Source organism: Psammomys obesus, unplaced genomic scaffold (genome assembly GCF_907164565.1).
Source record: "Psammomys obesus unplaced genomic scaffold, mPsaObe1.curated_primary_1811, whole genome shotgun sequence".
Classification (NCBI taxonomy): domain Eukaryota; kingdom Metazoa; phylum Chordata; class Mammalia; order Rodentia; family Muridae; genus Psammomys; species Psammomys obesus.
The window spans coordinates 1-18,637 of NW_026594105.1; the positions used below are offsets into that span (position 1 = coordinate 1).

General features: G+C 40.7%; 2 protein-coding genes across 2 annotated transcripts in view; both read right to left on the bottom strand.

Annotated features, from left to right (window-relative positions):
* Positions 1-1,785: 1,785 nt before the first annotated feature.
* LOC129684677 (FERM and PDZ domain-containing protein 4) overlaps positions 1,786-18,637 on the bottom strand; it is a gene marked incomplete at both ends in the record, with an annotated part of 30,388 nt that continues 13,536 nt past the window's right edge. The window contains 5 exon segments of the mRNA XM_055617887.1: positions 1,786-1,924; positions 4,042-4,224; positions 4,769-4,858; positions 8,357-8,483; positions 14,179-14,315. Coding sequence (XP_055473862.1) covers positions 1,786-1,924; positions 4,042-4,224; positions 4,769-4,858; positions 8,357-8,483; positions 14,179-14,315 — 676 coding nt within the window.
* LOC129684676 (transmembrane protein 254-like) lies at positions 12,911-13,445 on the bottom strand. The gene has a single exon (XM_055617886.1). It carries the CDS (start codon positions 13,337-13,339, stop codon positions 12,911-12,913), a length of 429 nt encoding a protein of 142 aa, XP_055473861.1. The 5' UTR covers positions 13,340-13,445.

Sequence of the window (18,637 nt, forward strand, 5' to 3'; positions counted from 1 at the left end):
TGTGTGTGTGTGTGTGTGTGTGTGTGTGTGTGTGTGTGTGTGTGTGTACATATACAATGGAAAGCATGTAAAGGTCAGAGTGACCAAAGATCAAAGATCCTGAGTGATTTACCACTGAGTAAATCCTGGGTGCTTGAATTGCACTTATGCCACTATGTCTAGCTTGTAGTTCCCATTTTTAAAAAGAAATCCTATTGTGGGGCCCTTGATTCTAATTTTGTCATCCTTCAGTAGTTTTGACTTGCATGGTAGTGTCTATCAGCTATATTTATTGGGCATCCACAGCAGACAGAAGAAAATGAAGACTAAGGAATAGGTCATGAAACAAATTATAACTACTTGCACTTTTTGCAATAGTCAATTTAACATTTATGGCCTTCCCTGCCCCAATTCTAGGATTATTTTGTCCTATCAAGTGGCTGGAGTAAACTTTATGATATCTTTGTCTTCTCAGTGCCTATAATGGCTCCTAAATGGCACCAGGGTGGGATAAGTTTCTTCTAGAACTTCTAAGTCCAAAACATGTGTGATAACTCACACTGAGAATCCCAGCATCCCAGAGGCAGTATCAGGAATGTGATAGCTTGAGGTCAGCCTGGAATACATAGTGACTTCCAGGCTAGCTTGGGCTATATACTTTGTCTTACTAAATAAATGTATGCATACATACATACGTACATAAATTAGTATAAATTAGTGAGTTCATAGATGTCAAAGCTAATCTAAGATTTTAAAGAAAGAGAAATTCTATAGCAGGAAACTTAATTCTCAGGATCCCAGTCATGTTAAGAGTGAGGCAGTAGAAATGTAGCCATTGCACCATGGCAACAGCTTAGTGGCAGAACGTCTATCTAGTACTTATGACTACGTGAGGAGCTGGATTCTGTCCCACAGGCACCATGAGGAAAGAAAGAAAGGAAGAAAGAAAGAAAGAAAGAAAGAAAGAAAGAAAGAAAGAAAGAAAGGAAGGAAGGAAGGAAGGAAGGAAGGAAGGAAGGAAGGAAGGAAGGGAAAAAGAATGTAGAACTTCACAGCAATAAAACCACTGTCTTTGAATCAAGACCCTGTCATTTACAAGTTACATTCCAGATATAATGGGTAAATCAGCATGTTTATTTTTAATAGTTAATCAATGCCATCAGTACTTAAAGGCTTTGTGTTATATTTGGAAATTAGATTTTTTTTATAGGCACAACCCTATCTTTTTTATTTTCTTAGTAATGGCGATTAAACCAAAGGTCTCATATGTGCTAGGCAAACACAGTACCAAAATTTCCTTGTGCCTGTGTGTATGTCCATGTGTCTATGTGTATGTGCATATGTGTGTATGTGTGTATGTATGTACATATGTATGTATGTATCTTTGTATGTACAGGCATGCATATGCCATGGTACGCATGTGGAGGTTAAAGAACAAATATAGGTGCTGGTTCTTGTCTTCTATGATTAAAGTAGGATCTCTGTTGTTTGCTGCTGAGTTGTGTACTCCAGACTAGCTGGCCCACAAGCTCACTGGGATTCTTTTGTCTCTGTTTCTCTTATTGTGGGAACACTGGGAATACAGACATTTATTATGTGTCTAGCTTTATGTGGGCTTTAAACTTTGGAAATCAGGTCTTCATACTTGTATGGAATGTACTTCCCATCTCCCCAGCCATTGGAATCAGTATTCTTAAGTATAGACCATTACTGCTGAATTCTGTTGCTGATTATTATTGCTGAGTTCTCAAAGTCTCAAAGAATAGGTAGGAAGGTCAACGTTTCACGAATGTAGACAAAAAATACCTGTGTCCTGCGTGCCTGCATTTTTCTTGTTGGCCATGTTAAATATTGACCTCCTGGAGTCCACAAGCAGCCGGTAGTATCCAGCCGTCAGACAGGCCAGGTTCATGGCATCGGATGACTCCATAAGGAGTGTGATGGGCTTTACAACAAAGAAATGCACAAGAAGGAAATTTCCATTAAAATTTTCTTGCCTAAAGTATGTATAAATGCTTATGAACTGTAAGCAGCAAAAGATGTTACTGAGAGAACATTCCATTGGAGAAGCATAAATGAGGAGAGAAACTCAGAGATGACATGAGATGCCTTACTGAGGAAACATTGAGGAGCCACAGTCTCCAAAGTCTGTTGCCTTCACAGCGGATCAATGCTAACAGTCAGGAAAGCTCTAAGAGAAGCAGAGGATGCGGCCTGAGCAACATTGCCAAGTAGAGGGGAGTGAAAGGAGTAGACTAAGGGTGTTAGAGACAATGGGAGTGGGTTTCTATAGAACAAATAAGAATGCACCAGTTTTCTGCAGCAGAAAGGTGATCATAACAGAGACAACATAGAGTTCATATGTGTTAACTGTCTGTATGGGAGTTCATAGACTGAATTTAAAACTCCCTTTCAACTCATTCTGGAATGAATCAAGTACCAGGCCCTGTGAAACACCAGTTTTCTTTTATAATACCTAATTGTCTAAAGAGTAATAGTTAAGGCTAAGTTATTTCAGTTACAAAACAATCAAACTGACAATGTAAAAGCCTCAGGGATATTAAATTTGAGATTCATGGGGCTGGACAGATGGCTCTGGTTAAGAGCTTGTACTGCACTTCCCAGGTACCTGCGTTTGGTTTCCTACACTTTCATCAGGTGGCTCACAATTGCCTGTAAATCCACCTTCAGGAGAGCCAATACTGTCTCCTGACCTACAAAAGCACCTATGTGCATGCATACACATTTCTAAAAATATCATTTAAAATGTGAGGTTTGTAGTGAAAATGAAGGGAAATAAAAAGCAAGTTGAGATTTTGGTTGGAACTGGGTGGAAAGTGTCAAAGAGATCTGAGAAAAGGATGCTTCTAAAAGAAGTTGCAAATTTACACAAATATAAACTAGAACTGCAAGCTGGGAAGAGACACTGCTAAAACTGGAAATAATGAGCTCATATGAGGCCATGTATCTTGAGTGTGGAAGGAAGTGCTGATGGGACAGCCTTTGTTATTCTCTTGGAAGGATGTGCTCTTGTGGAAAGAGAGAGCAAAGGAGGGAAAATGCAAACAAAAAAGCAGACAACAAACAAGGCAAAGACAGCAAAGTAACAGGTTTCTATTTCTCACTCTCAGGAGCAAGACACTGGCTAGGTTTTCCTTGGTCATTAGAGTAACTAATACTTTCTATCCAAAATCCCTGAACTGTCCTTTCTACCTGAACTGAAGTCTTTGCTCAGCTCCTAAGACACCCAACCAGCAGTCAGTTCAGGTAAGAGACCATTAACAAGGTCTTCTCACTCATTTCTCTGTGGGAAATATTCTTCTTGCTGGTGACAACTTCCAGCTCATATTCATTATGTTCTTTTCGTACCATGTGACTATTTCTTTCAGCATCTTGGGCCTTGAACTAGGATAGGCACTCCAAGAATCTTGCCATACTGTGTTTGGCTAGAAGTCATTTGGAGCCATCTGGATTAAAACCATGACATCCCATGTGTACAGGTGATATATGTGAGCCTCTACGCTCTGTGATGGCAATACATTCCTGCTGCAGAGCATGCTGGCTCATCCTGATTTGCTCTGCAGAAACTCTTTACAATCATCCCAGTGTCCTCGAATCCATTCCTCCAACTCTGCCATAGTGGACCAATTTAACCAAAAAGAATGAGAATTCAAAGAAGCAGAGGGAACTTTCACTGAATCTTCATGTGAATAATCCAGTCTAGAACCTCAGATGGGAACACATTGTCCCCAGTCATATGATTCAGTATTCTACAACCAGAGGGGACTGTGACATGACATAACTTGCTTTTGTGTGTGTGTGAATCAATGGAGAAACTGCTTCTGAAGAAATATAATAGTCCCCAAATCACACAGCAATTTAATGAAGACTAGAACCCATGGACTAGAGTTGTTTGGATTTATTATTTACTCCCCCCCCCAACAATATGGCATATTTGAGGCCCTCCACACATTAACTCTTTCCTACATGGTGAATACCATCAATGCTACTAGAAACGAGTTGTTCAATTCAGGGCCATGGGTCAACATTTTAAAGGCTCACCTTTACATCTAGCACGTGCAACTCCACCCTCACCAAGCTCTCCTCTTCTGTAAACATCTCAATCCTGTTGACATGGCTGAAGTCAGCTAAAAGAGCCACCAGATTGGTTTTGGTGTTTATGACATGGCTTATGCCATATCGGGGACCAACCAGAAGAGTGACTTCTGAGCGCTTCTCTGCCTGCTGAGGAAAGAGAATGACAGAATATTTCAAAGCCTGGACTTCTGAAGCATCATGTAAATATCAGCCTGAGAGAGTATTTTGTAAGATCACAATATATTCTTTGGATAGTTTTTCTGGGTCACATTGTACTATTAAAAGGACTCACATATGAGTGTATGGAGGAACTGATAAATTATGAATAATATAGAAAGTAAATATTATCATTATACAATATATTTATAAACATCAGAAGCTTTTAGAAATGAGACTTATGGGTTTTTCCCCACTTTGTGCTCAGTGACTGAAAAGCCACCATTGTTAAGAGACTTTTGATTCCATTCTTTCTTCACATTTCTTTTTCCAGGGACTACTGCAGCAACACTATCTAGAGCAAACATTTCTCAAGGTATCTTCAGACTGTGGTGAAGTTAGTTAGGATTGAAGACCGGGAAAGATTTTCCACTTCTTTGCAATAGCATTCAGGACAACTTCTTGAAGACAGCCTGTGCCATGACATCTGGCAGGCCTCTATGGCTCCAGACGAAAAGCAAGAAAATGAAATTACCACTAATGTTGCCTTGAACACACGGCCCCCATACAGTCGCAGGTCACTGAGGAACTTGAGATAGTGGACCTTGGCTTGCAGTGCAGACAGCTGAGGAGAGAAAAGAAAGCTCATATGTGGGCTCTAGTGGGAGGGACTCTTTCTACTGTAGAAATAATAGCACATGACAAGAATGCTCTGTTGTTTTGAGACATGGTTTTATGTGTCCTAGGCTGCCTTCAAATGTGCTATTTATCTGAGGTTGACCTTGAACTTCTGATCCTCTTGCCTTAAACTTTGGACTGTTAGAATTACTGGTGCGTGCCACCATGCCCAATGTACGCAGTGCTGGGGTGGAACCCAGGGCTCTGGGTTCTTTACCAACTGAGTTTCACCTCCAGACTCAAAGGATGCTTTTATTGCTGGGGAGATGGGGTGTGAGAAAGACTCTTCAATAGGAAGGACAATAAATTGCTATTTCCTGGGTTTTCTGATGATGGACTTTATTATAACATCAAGGTTCAAATCTTATTGCTTTTAGAGAAGTATGTATGTATGTGTCTGTTGGGGGTCAAGGAAGTTGCTTGTGTATAGACACATGGTTCAGGCTATTCAACAAAATGAGAACAAGGTGAGCCATTGCTCCCTGGAAATGTCTGATCACTAGGAGGTTACAATAGGGACACCATCCAACTGTGATTAGAGACAACGGGGTGTGAGATGTAAATTCTCCCATGACATGGTAGACTCCCCCGCCCACAGTATTTAAATCTATGCAAAGTTTTTAAGGAGGCTTGCACACCTCCTCTCTCAAGTTTCTTCTTTCTTTTCAAGTTTTCAAGGAAAATGAACTTGCTGAACACCAATCACTATGAAACTGAGTTTGCTAAGCAAATCCTTGTTTTGTTAATTCAACTCTGAGAATCTATTGAGTTTCATGAATTATACATGTCTAGACATCAAAAATGTAGGCCTTTCAACCAATGCTGGGTCCAACCAAAGTTCTACCCTATAGCTGTCCTCTGAGAGGCTCTACCCAGCAGCAGACTAAAACAGATGCTGAGACTTATAACAAAACACTGGGTGAGGCATAGAAAGTCTTTTGGGAAAATGGGAGGAAAGAGAAAAGGCCCTGGCTTTGACAGGAGCTCCACAAGAAAAACAACAGAGCCAACTAACCAGGGCCCAGAGAGATTTGCTGAGACATCAACCAAGGACTGTGCATGAACTGGACCTAGGCCTCCTACGAAGATGTAGCAGATGGGCAGCTTAGGCTGTATGTGTGTTCTATAGTAAGGGAAGTGGGGACTGCACTTATGTGCATGGACTTATGTGCCAGTTTTTTGATCACTTTCCCCTGACAGTACTGCCTTGACAAGCCAAAGGGAATAAAACAGTCTTGGTGTAACTTGATGACCTGGGGTGGATGGGAAAGTGAGCTCCCTTTTTCTGGAAAGGGGAGGGGGAAGAGAGAGAAGGTGGGACTGGGAGGGGAGGAGGGAACAGGTTACAAGGATGTAAAATGAATAAAATAAATACATGATAAAAAAATTAGAAATGTAGGCTTTCATGTCATTTGAAAAAGAAGAATTTGACTAAAAATCTGTCCCTGTTTCATATTGAATGCACAAGGAATGTTTATCAAAAGTGAAATTTTCAACAAGGTATAAATTAAGTAGCAAATACTGAAAAAGTCCGTCTCAATCACGCATGACTTTCCAACGCTATTGCTAAGTATAACAAGAAGTGCTGCTTTGTGTAGAAAGCCAAACCAATTTAAGCAAACTACTCACTCTTGGCTGGAAATGTTAGTTTTTATAGGAGAAGCACACACACACACACACACACACACACACACACACACACACACACACAGAGAGAGAGAGAGAGAGAGAGAGAGAGAGACTTATACATAGAGATGGTACATAATAGATGAAAGAATGAACTAATATTGGTGGTTGCTAAATTATTCTAAGATCAATAGGCTAGGCTTGAAAAAAAAAATCAAATTAGTTACCAGAGATCAATGGGCAAATCAGAACAAAAATTATAAAACGTGTGTGTGTGTGTGTGTGTGTGTGTGTGTGTGTGTGTGTGCAGGTATATGAGGGTATGCATGTATATGAGTGTATGTGTGCATGGAGGACAGAGGATAACCTCTGGTGTAATTCCTCGGGAGCCAGATGCTTTGCTTTTATTTGAGATGGTATTTCATAGACCTGAAGCTCACTAAGTGGGCTAGGCTGGTGGGCAGTGAGCCCCAGTGAGCCCCAGTGAGCCCCAGTGAGCCCCAGTGAACCCCAAGGAGCCCTAAGAAGTCTGTGTTCATTTCCCCAGCACTGGGATTACAAGTGTTAGCCACCATATGAAGCTTCATCACATGGATTCTGGGATTGAATTCAGGTCCTCCTGCTTGTGTGGCAAGTAGTTTACCATCTGAGCCATCTTCCCAGCCCTGGGAATCATAAAACCCTTGACCCATGGCATCTTGTTATTTTTCTGAAGCTGAGCAAGCACAATGAGGTGATAAAGAAACTGGGAAGGAAAATGTGGCCGAGAGTGTACTGAATGTGATTATATGTTTTAAAAAGTTTATGGAGTAAAGCCTTATAAAAATGACAGAAAACAGGATACTAAGACCAAAGAACTACCCACATGGATGTTGATTTGTATTGGGGTCAGACAAGTTTCAATAGCTTATATCAGCTGCAGTTTGGACTCAGGTTGTTTCCATTTTATAGGCTCAGAGATTTAAGGCTCCTTGTCGTTCTACTTACTGGAATCTTTGTTCTTTTATTACTTCTCAAACATACCTTTCTATTTCTGATCAACAGGATACTTTTAAATGTTCTTTGTGTGTCTCCTACTTAATGAAAACAGAAATGAATATAAAGATTTTAACACTAATGATTAGTGACAGAAATAACTTTTCTTTCTTGTCCCAAAGTAGGATTTAATGGTTGTCACTGGTGGTAGTGGTGGGTGATAACGGGTCATGGTGGTTGTGGTGATTTTGTTCCTTAGAGCATGCTTGGAAATATCTGGGCACAATTTTGTTTGTAATAATTAATGGAGGTGAGACACTGATACCTGGTCAGTACAGATCAAGGATGCTGTTTCATATCCCACAAAGCCTAGCACACCATCCTGATACCTCAGAAAGAACAACTTCTTGCCAAATATCAACATCTCCCTATGAAAGAATCCCTAATGTAATGAACACAGTAGCTGGACTGCAGGGCCCCTTACTAGCTGCTGTACATTTAAGCTGCTCTGTGCATTTAACTAGTCACAGGATGAAAATGTACAATTATCTGATTATCTTGTGATTTGATACCATAACTGAAAATATCAGACATTCTCTCATGTGAACACCCCAAGGCCCCTGCTCCATACAATAAGTAGTTTCCAACTTTTGAGAAAGAAATAGATTCGCAGAAGGATTGGTACTTTTGTTCCTTTTAGATATTTGCAAATAGTGTACAAAGTTCTTCTGGAAATATGGTGTGCCAAATACGTTTTTCATGGGATAATTTTAAATGCTTTCTTAAATGCATGCAAGCCTCTCTGCTTAAAAATCTAGATGCTATTAAGATGAAACTGGGATACCTTTTTACCAGGTGGTACCAAGTTTTGATTTGCTTTGACAAGGTGGGAGAGTGCTTTCTTGATGTTCTTCTCTTTCATGCTCTGCAGCACAGCAGATGGAAGAAAAGTCTCTAGTCCCCATTCTTTCCTGCAAAGAAAACACATCTTTCGTTGACTGTTCTTGTGGTGATGACGTATATAAAACCAAATGGCACCCTGCTGTTTGTTGGAACAAGTGGACTCTTGGTAAGACAGGGAGGCAACTTTTCATTTACATGCAGGAAATATACTGTTGGATCATTGATACTTATGTTCACATTTAAAAGGAAACATATATATTCTCCACTCTATAGAAAGAACACTAACTATGCACAGTAAAGAGACCTTTTGTTCAACCCATTTCTGAGTCTCTTAAATACATCCTATATCCAGATATTTCCAATGTGTTTTCTTTAACTTCCTCAGCTTGTATTTACTGTCTTCATTGATTGTGTATGCCTTAGAGCTACTATATCTTTATTTAAACACACACACACACACACACACACACACACACACACACATACACACACATACACACACCTGAAGGGGGTTCAGTGCCAGGGCTCAGAGACCTATGGTAGAACCAAAAACATTTGACCAAAAGGAAAAAAAAAATCAATGAAATGATTCCTAATGATATTCTGTTTTACTTGTAGACTGGTTCCTAGTCCAATCATCATCAGAGAAAATTCCTCCCACAGCTGATGGAAGCAGATGCAGAGACCCACACTAAAACATTAGGTAGAGCTTGGGGATCTCCACTGAAGAAGTTGAGGAAGGATTGTAGGATCCAGAGGGGTCAAGGATACCATGAGAACACAGTCTACAGAATCAACTAAGCAGGGCTCACAGGGGCTCATAGAGATTGAAGTAACAATCACAAAGCCTGAATAGCTCTGTACTAGGTCCTCTGCATACATGTGGTGGTTGTTTAGTTTGTGGGTTTTGTGGGACTCTTTTTTTTTTCTGGGACTCTTATCTCTGACACTTTTGCCTGCTCCCAAGATCCTTTTCCTCCTGCTGAGTTGCCTCGATCAGCCTTGATATGAGGGTTCATACTTAATCTTATTGCACCTCCATCTCATTATGCTGTTTTTGGTTGATATCGCTGGGAGGCCTGCTATTTTCTGAAAGGAAATGAAGGAATAGTGCATCTGGGGGAAAGGGGAAGTGTGTGTGTGTGTGTGTGTGTGTGTGTGTGTGTGTGTGTGTGTACGGGAGACTTGGAAGAGTGAAAGAGTGGGGGCTGGCATGGGATGTACTATATAAAAAATAAAGGAAAATAAAAATTTCTAAATATCAAAAAATAAAATATGAATATGACACATGTATATAAACATATGTATGTATGTGTGTATGTATGTATGAGAGGAAATGCTTATGAGCAGGAACCCAGGGCTTCATTCATACTGGTCAAATTAATCAACCCTGTCTTATTATCTTAAATGACTGTCTTTCATATCTTTATATCTTTTTAAATAAGTTCATTGAGAGTTTTCTACATGTTTTGATCATAGTAATCCCCATTTCCTCATTTTCCAAGATTCACCAACTCCCCTACCCACCCAACTCCGTGTCTTCCAAATCCCCCTCTGAACCCATGAAGACTAATTTGTTCTCTCCAGATATTCTGGATGTGTGTTCTTCTACCAGCATATCTTTATGTCTCCTCTTTATACTCAGATAACAATTTCCTTGATTGGTCAGGATGATATTTTTCAAAAATTAGTGTTTTCTACTGTCTAATGCAAACATTATATACAATGCTCAATCAATACTTGGTAAAAGGAATTGATTGCTGCCAACACTGTTGCAGATTACAAGACTTCTAGTCAAGCTAGTAACCTTTGAGAGGTTCTCGTCTGCACAATGTTCTACTTGAGAAGTGGGCAGACAGTAGAGGCACAAAGATGTGCTAGTTTTTTTTAAATATAGGATCTCACACTGGCCTAAAAAAATCACCAGTTAATCTATGCTAGCTGGTCAGCAAGTCCCAGGGAACCACCTGTCTCTGCCACCCTAGTGCTGGGATTATTTGCATATGACACATGCCATGGCCAGCTTTATAAGCATGAGTTCTGGATGTTAAACTCCAGTCCTCATGCTTACACAGCAAGCACCTTTGTGTCCTCAGCCACCCAAATGAATTTTAGTTGTCTGAATATGTTTTCAGGTTGTGTAGGCACCTTTTCAAATGGCATCCGGTTTTATCTGTACCTAAGGACTTTAGATAGTAGAGAAAGAATATATGAATATGTCCAGCCAACATGAGAACTGTTTGTGAACAGATAGTCTCTCAGACTATAGACACTGTATGGATGCCATGGGGAGAGAGAGAGAGAGAGAGAGAGAGAGAGAGAGAGAGAGAGAGAGAGATTGACCACTCTGGGGAGTGGCAATAGTTGAACTGGGAATTGGCAGAACATTGTGGGTAGTAAATTGGAGCTCTAGTTCTCCCCAATGCAACACCCAGGTTAGTTAGTATGGCATCATGAAACTTTACAAGTAGCCCCTGGGAAAGTGTCTTTGAAAAGTAGGATTATATTCATTTGTTTATGTTTTGAGTGAAGATGGGGAGAAATACAATGCTTTTAACATGGCAAAGAGACATGGCTTCAATCTGGCTGTAAACTCTGACACAGCAGTTCTCCTTTTTGTTAGCATAAAGAGCTGCTGGGATGAAGTAAGTGGTGTTTGCTTTAGGATAGTAAATCTTTTACTGAGAGACTGAGCATTCCCTCCTAAAGGATGACCCTTAAATAGATTCATCCGCTGGAGGCAATACAAACCATCAATTTTCTAAGAAAAGAGGATCTTTCTTGGCCAAGGAGGGATGGGGTGGTAAAATAGCATACTCAGCAAGAGAAGGCATCCATCGTTTATAAACAAGATATGATTCATAGGGCCAACTTTATTGTGTGTCATATTTACCAGTCACTTTAAAGAGCTTTTTTTTTTTTTTTTTTTTCTACACAGATACCAAGGCACTATGATACCAAGGCACCATGCTTCTTGATTGTGGAATTCCTTTTTAAAAGATTTATATGTATGAATGTTTTGCATGCATTTCTGTATGTGTATCACATACATACTTGGTGCCCATGGAGGCCAGAAGAGGGTACCAGCTTGGCCTGGGATTGGAGTTACAGATGGTTTTAAATCACCACGTGGATACTAGGAACCCAACTTGGGTCCTTTGCAAGTGCTTTTAACCACTGAGTTATCTCTCCTGCTCACTTTTTTTTTAAAAAACAAAACAAAACAAAACAAAAAAAAACAACAAGGTCTTATTATGTAACTTAGGCTGGCTTCAAATTTTTAATTCTCTTAACTAAGATTCCCTCAATGCTCAGATTATAGGTGTGAGTGACCAGGCCCAACTTTTTTTTTAAATTTTTTATTAATTACACTTTATTAATTTTGTATCCCCCATAAGCCCCTCCCTCCTCCCCTCCCGATCCCACCCTCCCTCCCCTTTCTGCATGCATGCCACTCCCCAAGTCCACTGATAGGGGGGGTTCTCCTCTCCTTTCTGATCTTAGTCTATCAGTTCTCATCAAAATTGGCTGCATTGTCCTCTACCGTGGCCTGGTAAGGCTGCTCCCCCCTCAGGGGGAAGTGATCAAAGAGCAGGCCAATCAGATTATGTCAGAGGCAGTCCCTCTTCCCATTACATTACTTTGGACACTGCTGTGAAGGCATTTCAGAAGAGGTCTCTATAACAGTGGCGTTCAACCTTCCTACTGCTGCAGCCCTTTAATAGAGTTCCTCATGTTGTGGTGGACCGCAACTATAAAATTATTTTGCTGCTACTTCATAACTATGATATTGCTACTGCTATGAACTGTAATGTAGATATCTGTGTGTTCTGATGGTCTTAGGCAACCCCTGTGAAAGGGTCATTTGACCCCTCCCAAGGAGTCACAACCTACAGGTGCTCCTTAACCACCCTGGCAATAGAGGAGGAATTCTAAAGAGAAAAGTATACCCATTCTTTGTGCTACTGGAATATTAAGACAAAAGAACTCCCAGGTATTGGAATCCTTCCAGGAATCTCATGCTAGAAAAAGGCAAAGACTGACGCCTCGGTAAAAACATCCAGAGGAGGAATTTGCCTCCAAGAAAGAAATTTCACACAGTCTTCACAATTTATCTGAAACCATGCAGCAGAGAACAGACATGTGGGTCAGTGGTGGGTAGGATCAGACCTGGACCAAAGGCTGCTGAGTTACAGATCCTCTTGCCATCTACTTAAACCTAAACCTCTGTTTAAATCAACATCTCATGTCAATATCCTGAAGACAGATTTGGGGCTCAGTATATCTGTTTCTTGTTCCTCTTCTCAGTTCTACTACATAAAATTTATCTTCTCTCTCTTTTTTTCTTATTACTTGTCTCTTTGATTGATGTATTTTTTTTTTTTAGTTTGACCTTCTTAACTTTATTAAATTCTAATTGGTCTATCTAAGGTTGGTCAGAGCACCCCAAAACAAAAGTAACTGGAGGGTCTTAGCTTCCTATGATAGTCACTCCCTAGAAAACAGAAAGATCATCACCGAAACCAGAACCCACTGAAAGGAGGACTTGAAGAAGTGGGGAGGCAATTTTGCTGTCTCCTTTAATTGTGTTTTTGGTGCTTTGGTCTATAAGTAAGCAGGATAGTCTGTAGGAACCAAGGAACTGGGCCTGGCTATCTGTGATTCCTTTATGCTTGCATAATACCAAGGCATACACGGACTCTCCCACATGAATCAGCCAAGAAAGCCAATACCCATGCCTTGGCAGGCCGTGATAGTGGTCCACCAGGTACTTTGTGAAGAGACCCAGGGGTCCAAAGCTCTGATAAGGGACACTCTGAGGCCAGAAGATCACCCACGTGTAGTAGCTGACGGAGACGGTGATGACTGTGAGCCACAGCAGATTGCACCTCTGGAAGTAACCTGCGCCTGCCTCCGTCCCCATCGCTGCAGCGACTCCACTGGACGGTGTCTGGCACCGGGTGGAAGATGGCTGCGGAAAGGCGAGCGGCGTCCTGTGCACCAGACCCAAAAGGTTTAGGCTGCGGCGGCCCGGGGAGCAGCCCTCGGTCCTTCCAGGAGCAGGACTTTTTAAAAGGTGGCTAAGCCTAATTAGGCTCCAGTAGTAGTTCAGTCTATTGGGCAAACTAAGACACAAAGAGCAGTCTCACCGCTTGGGATTTAACTCTGCCCCACCTCCACCTCCTGTCCTGTGACTTGGAAAAGTAACAAGCAACTTAATCATGGTATACCTCAGTTTACTCGTTTATCTTTGAAGTAAGGCCTGTATGCTGACTGTGCTGATACTCATTTTTTTTCCCTCATTGTGAGATGGGATCTCAAAAAGATGCTCAGTTTAGCCTTGCACTCACTCTGCAGCTTAAGAACTTAGGATTCTCCTGCCACAGACTCATGAGTAGTTGCAGTTACAGGCCCACATCACCAGGCCATATTCTTTGTTTATCTTGATGCTTTGGGGACAAGATCTTGATATGTGGCTGCCCTTGTACTTACAGCAAGCCTTCTGCCTCTGTATGCCCTATTGCTATATTTGATACGATGGCAGGAATGAGCAATCATTCTTGGGCTTCCAGATCATTTTACACAAATGACTTTCATCTTGCCTGCAATTTCCTAAAGGTGAGTAAATTGAGAAATCGACCTATTCTATTACAAAAGACAACATATTTGTATATTTTGCCACTAGTTTACAAATACTCTGTCATGATACAAAGCGTAAAGAAAAACGCACAGCATCTCATGGCACCAAGGGTGAACACTTACTCAATGTATTTTAGGGAGATTTTCTGCGTCTGTTTGGTGGTGACAGTGGCGATGTACATTTGTAACGCGGCCAGCCGCAAGGCAATGTCATATTTCAGCTCCGGTCCAAATCGCTCCTGAACGACATCATTACAACTCTGTGAAGAGACCAGCAGAGGGCGCAATTCGTCAGAGCATGAGCTGCCTTGTGCTGCCTTTAGAGGAACAGGTGACACGCATTTTCCCCAGTGTTTCAACCTTCACTTCTAAGCCACTGAGGCTAAATGTGGAAACATCTCTACCGTGCTGCTTGGAGCTGCGTCAGAATTTAATTGCACAAAAACAGAGACCACACAAAACATTTAACAATCATCGACAAGCTGTTATTTAAATATTTAGCTTTTTGGAAAAATAATTAGGATTTTAGGGATGGAATTGCCAAACACAGGTGCTGCAACTGAACACAGTGTGGCCTTGCGCAAATTCTTAACTCAATTGTGCCCCAGTTTTCCTTTCTTTAAAATGGAGTGATGGTTTCCCACCCACAGGATGTTTCAAGGACTAACGTAGTTGACAATGTGAAGCCCCTAAACTGTTCTTGGCAGCTGTAAGCAGACTTCGAAAAAAAAAATGTATTTATATCATTCTTATTCTTACTTTGTGTGGTTGGGGGGGGGTTGCTTTCCTGGCTTTGCCAACAATAGCTACCGTGTCTGAAACCGCAGCATTTATTTGGACTCTTGTCCTCTGTTTATTTATCTGTGAGCGGGACGCATAGGAAACACTTCACTAGAGCTGCTTGGGGATTGCATGAGAGACTGTTAGGGTAACTATAAAAATCTTTTACTCACGTCAGTGGCTGCAGCCCTCCCATTCCAAATGTGTAATCATGTGAGAATCAGTCCACGTCTCTTGGAATTAGTTTGTTCAGCTCACAAAATTTGTGGGTAGGGGCAAAATGTAGGCTGGGTATAGCGTTATACACTATAGTTTCAGTTTCTTGTGAGGCTGGGGTAGATGGATATCTTAGTAACATTTCTATGGCTGTTCTAAGTATCATGAACAAGGCAACTAATAGAAGGATGAGTTTATTGGAGGCTTACAGTTCAGAGGGTGAGTTCATGACCTTCATGGCAGGGAGCATGGCATCAGGCAGGCAGACATGGTGCTGGAGCAGTAGCTGAAAGCTCACATCCTTATTCAAAAGGAGGGGGCAGAGAGCTAACTAGGAATGATGTGGGCTTTTGAAACCTCAAAGCATACCTCCAGTGTCACGCATCCTCTAACAAGGTCAAACCTCCTAAATCTTCCCAAATAGTTCAACCAATTGGGGACCAAGCATTCAAATATATGCGCCTCTGTGGGTCATTCTAATTCAAATCATCATAATGAACTATAAATTCAAGGCTAGCCTGTTTGAAATCACCAGGCTGCCTCTCAGTCCACCAGAGTGGCTGAGCATGTGTTACAAAATGGTCCTGTGTGACCACAAAGACTAGACTGGAGTCTTGTATTCTTCTCTCTTCTTAGGGGCAAATTTGGGAGCTGAGCACAGAAGAAACGTGCAAAACATGTAAGTAGATTTTCTCTGTGTATGTGTGTGCCTCTGTGTGTGTGTGTGTGTGTGTGTGTGTGTGTGTGTGTGCTGAGTGATTTTTATATTGGAAAATGAATTTTAGGTCTAGAAAAAACATACCCCTTTCCTGCATCCTTATTGGATTTCTTTGCCTTGTCCCTAATAAGCATCAAAGGGAAACCCATGCTGCATGGAGAAGCACATTAGTAATCACCACATACACTGATTATCCGAAGGTAGGAGCAGGTATCACTGCATGGCTTCTGTATGTAATGTTTAAACATTACATACATAGTGCCTCTTATGCTTTGTATCTACACCAATGGATGCGTATTTCTCAGTCCATTGTTTCATTTCTAACTGAGCCCAATTCTCCTCCCAATGCACCCCCAATAATGTCTTTCCCTCCTGTTTCCCTGAGAAATCTTAAGCTTCTTGGAACACATAGCATATTGTTTTTGAAGTAGGTCTGTCAAGAAGTAGGGCCTAACATGGCTGGGGAATACCCTGGAAAACAAATCAAAGCTGCTACTTTGTTTTGTTTATTTTCATGTTAACAATCATGCCCAGGGCTTGAGGCAGTCAACCTTGGCTCCAAGGTGTTAACAGCCTAGATAAGGTTGTCTTATTCAGTTCTCTAAGAGACTGGAATCCCAGCACGTGGTGTGTGCCTATGTGTGCTCACAAGCTTAGAGGCCCAAGCACGTATGGATACTCATGCATAGGTATGCCTGTATGTGTGTAGGTCAAAGGACAACTTTGAATGTGTTTCCTCATGAACCATTCACCTTTTTATTTTCGTATTTAGACAAGATCTATCACAGGCCTGGAATTTACCAGAAATTTAGGTAAATGCCTAGGCTAGGCTAGCTGGCTGGTATGCCTACGGGATCACCCTGTCTTTATTCCCTGGTGCTGGGATTGCAAGTATGTGCTGCTAGGTCTTACTTTTGGTGAATGCAGGCTCTGGGGATCACACTTGGTTCTCACGTTCTTTATGGACTGAGATGTTGCCTCTGCCCCAGTATCTGTTTTGTGAGAGGTTATTTTGTCAAAGAGCTTTTTTGAAGACTGCTACTGCATAAAGATTTACAACAGAAGGTGTGCTTTTTTTGTACAGAATTTAGACATAAAACTCCAAGTTTGATGGGAGGCTCTGCCAAATACTAATACAATTATGCTTGCCATAACATGTTAGTTTTCTTATCTGAAAAAAAAAATGGATGAACACTTAAGGACAATTAACTTGAGAGCTAACTAACTTGCAAGTTTGCCATGATAGCTCTAAGATGATTAATTTATAAAATGGAATGTGTTATAGAAACACAAACCATTATTGTTACTTTTCCTAAGAACTCTGCCCAGAATCTTTTTTTTTCCCCATTTCTGATGTGCCTTGCTGTGATGGTTTGAACAAGAATAACCCTATTGGTTTATATATTTGAGCATTTGGTCTTCAGTCAGTGGGGCTATTTGGAAAGGATTAGGAGATGTACTTGTGTTTTGGTAAGTGTGTCAATCGGGGTGAGCTTTGAAGTTTCAAAAACCTATGTCATTGTCAGTTATATCTCTCTGCTTTGTGCCTGTGGATCAGGATGTTAAGCTTTCAGCTATTGCTCCAACACATGCCTGCCTGCCACCATGCTTCTCACTATGGTAGCATGAACTTTTTGAAAATATAAGCAAGACCCCAATTAAATGCTTTTAAAAATGTTGCCTTGGTCATGGTGTTTCATCACAGCAATAACTAAGACATTTGGATTTAAGAAGACTTTTGAGTGAATCTTTTGGCAAGGCAATTAATCACTTGATTATTATATAATTACTGAAGAATGACCCTGGGGAAATAGTGTGCAATATGAATTACATGTATGTATGTATGTATGTATGTATGTATGTATGTATGTATGTATGCACATATGTATGTATATGTGTTTTTTGTTTGTTTTTGTATGGGTGTATGAGAGAGATTATCATTTTATTACTCTTTAATATATTACTTAAGATTCAGTCTCACAAGTGAATAGCAACAACTATTTTGTTAAGTAGAGGTCTTAACAGGACCTACTCTAGGCCCATAAAAAGATCATTTGTGATTAATATATGTCAAAGAGGAAAGCAACATGTGTTTGCAAAGATTTCAGTGGCTTAAGGGTTGTACCCTGTTTATTACTTGGTAGGAACAACTTCTTTCTGAATAGAGTGGACAGAAAAAATATCAGCAAGCATATTATCATTACGAATCAGAACAGTTTGGATTATTACAGTTTACTGTTAAGATATATGCTAAAATTTGTAAAAGGCCTCATGGGCCATTAATGACTCATAGATAAATATATGTTATCACTACTGAAATCTGTTTGCATCTTCACGCTTCATCCGGCCTATGGTGACTGTCCTCATTAGGAGCCCACTAAGTTAAATTGATTTTGAGTTTTGTAAAGTGCAATGTGTGGCTTCTGCTTCCTCTTCTGTTCTCCAGGCAATTTAATTCGTTGTAATAGGTTAAAATCAACATGGGCACACAGGAGACCTGTTGACTTCTAGTAAGTAGACAGATGTGTTAATTTAAACCCACCACACTTTCTGTGATGTAGTCATTTCTGAGTAGAGTAGGAGGCAAAAAAATAATGTTCATGCCCTATACGCTAAAGGGGATATATAAGACGATAGTAGCTTGATTTTAGTCTCTATCACCCACAGTATATGATTATTCATCTCCTCTGCTGCCTATTCCTTTGGGAGGTAGATAATCTATCACCTACATGAAAGTCAAGGCAAGAAACAAGAAACATCATCAACCTTTTTCTTTCAGTCCTCAGGCAAGCTCACTAAACAGGTTGTCTTATTTTGAAGCTAGCCCTCTGGTAGAAAAGATGTCTTCCAAATGAGAAAACTCTCCAT

Coding starts and splice junctions, on each gene's coding strand:
- LOC129684676 (XM_055617886.1), bottom strand. CDS start 13,339: ATGGGGACGGAGGCAGGCGCAGGTTACTTCCAGAGGTGCAATCTGCTG.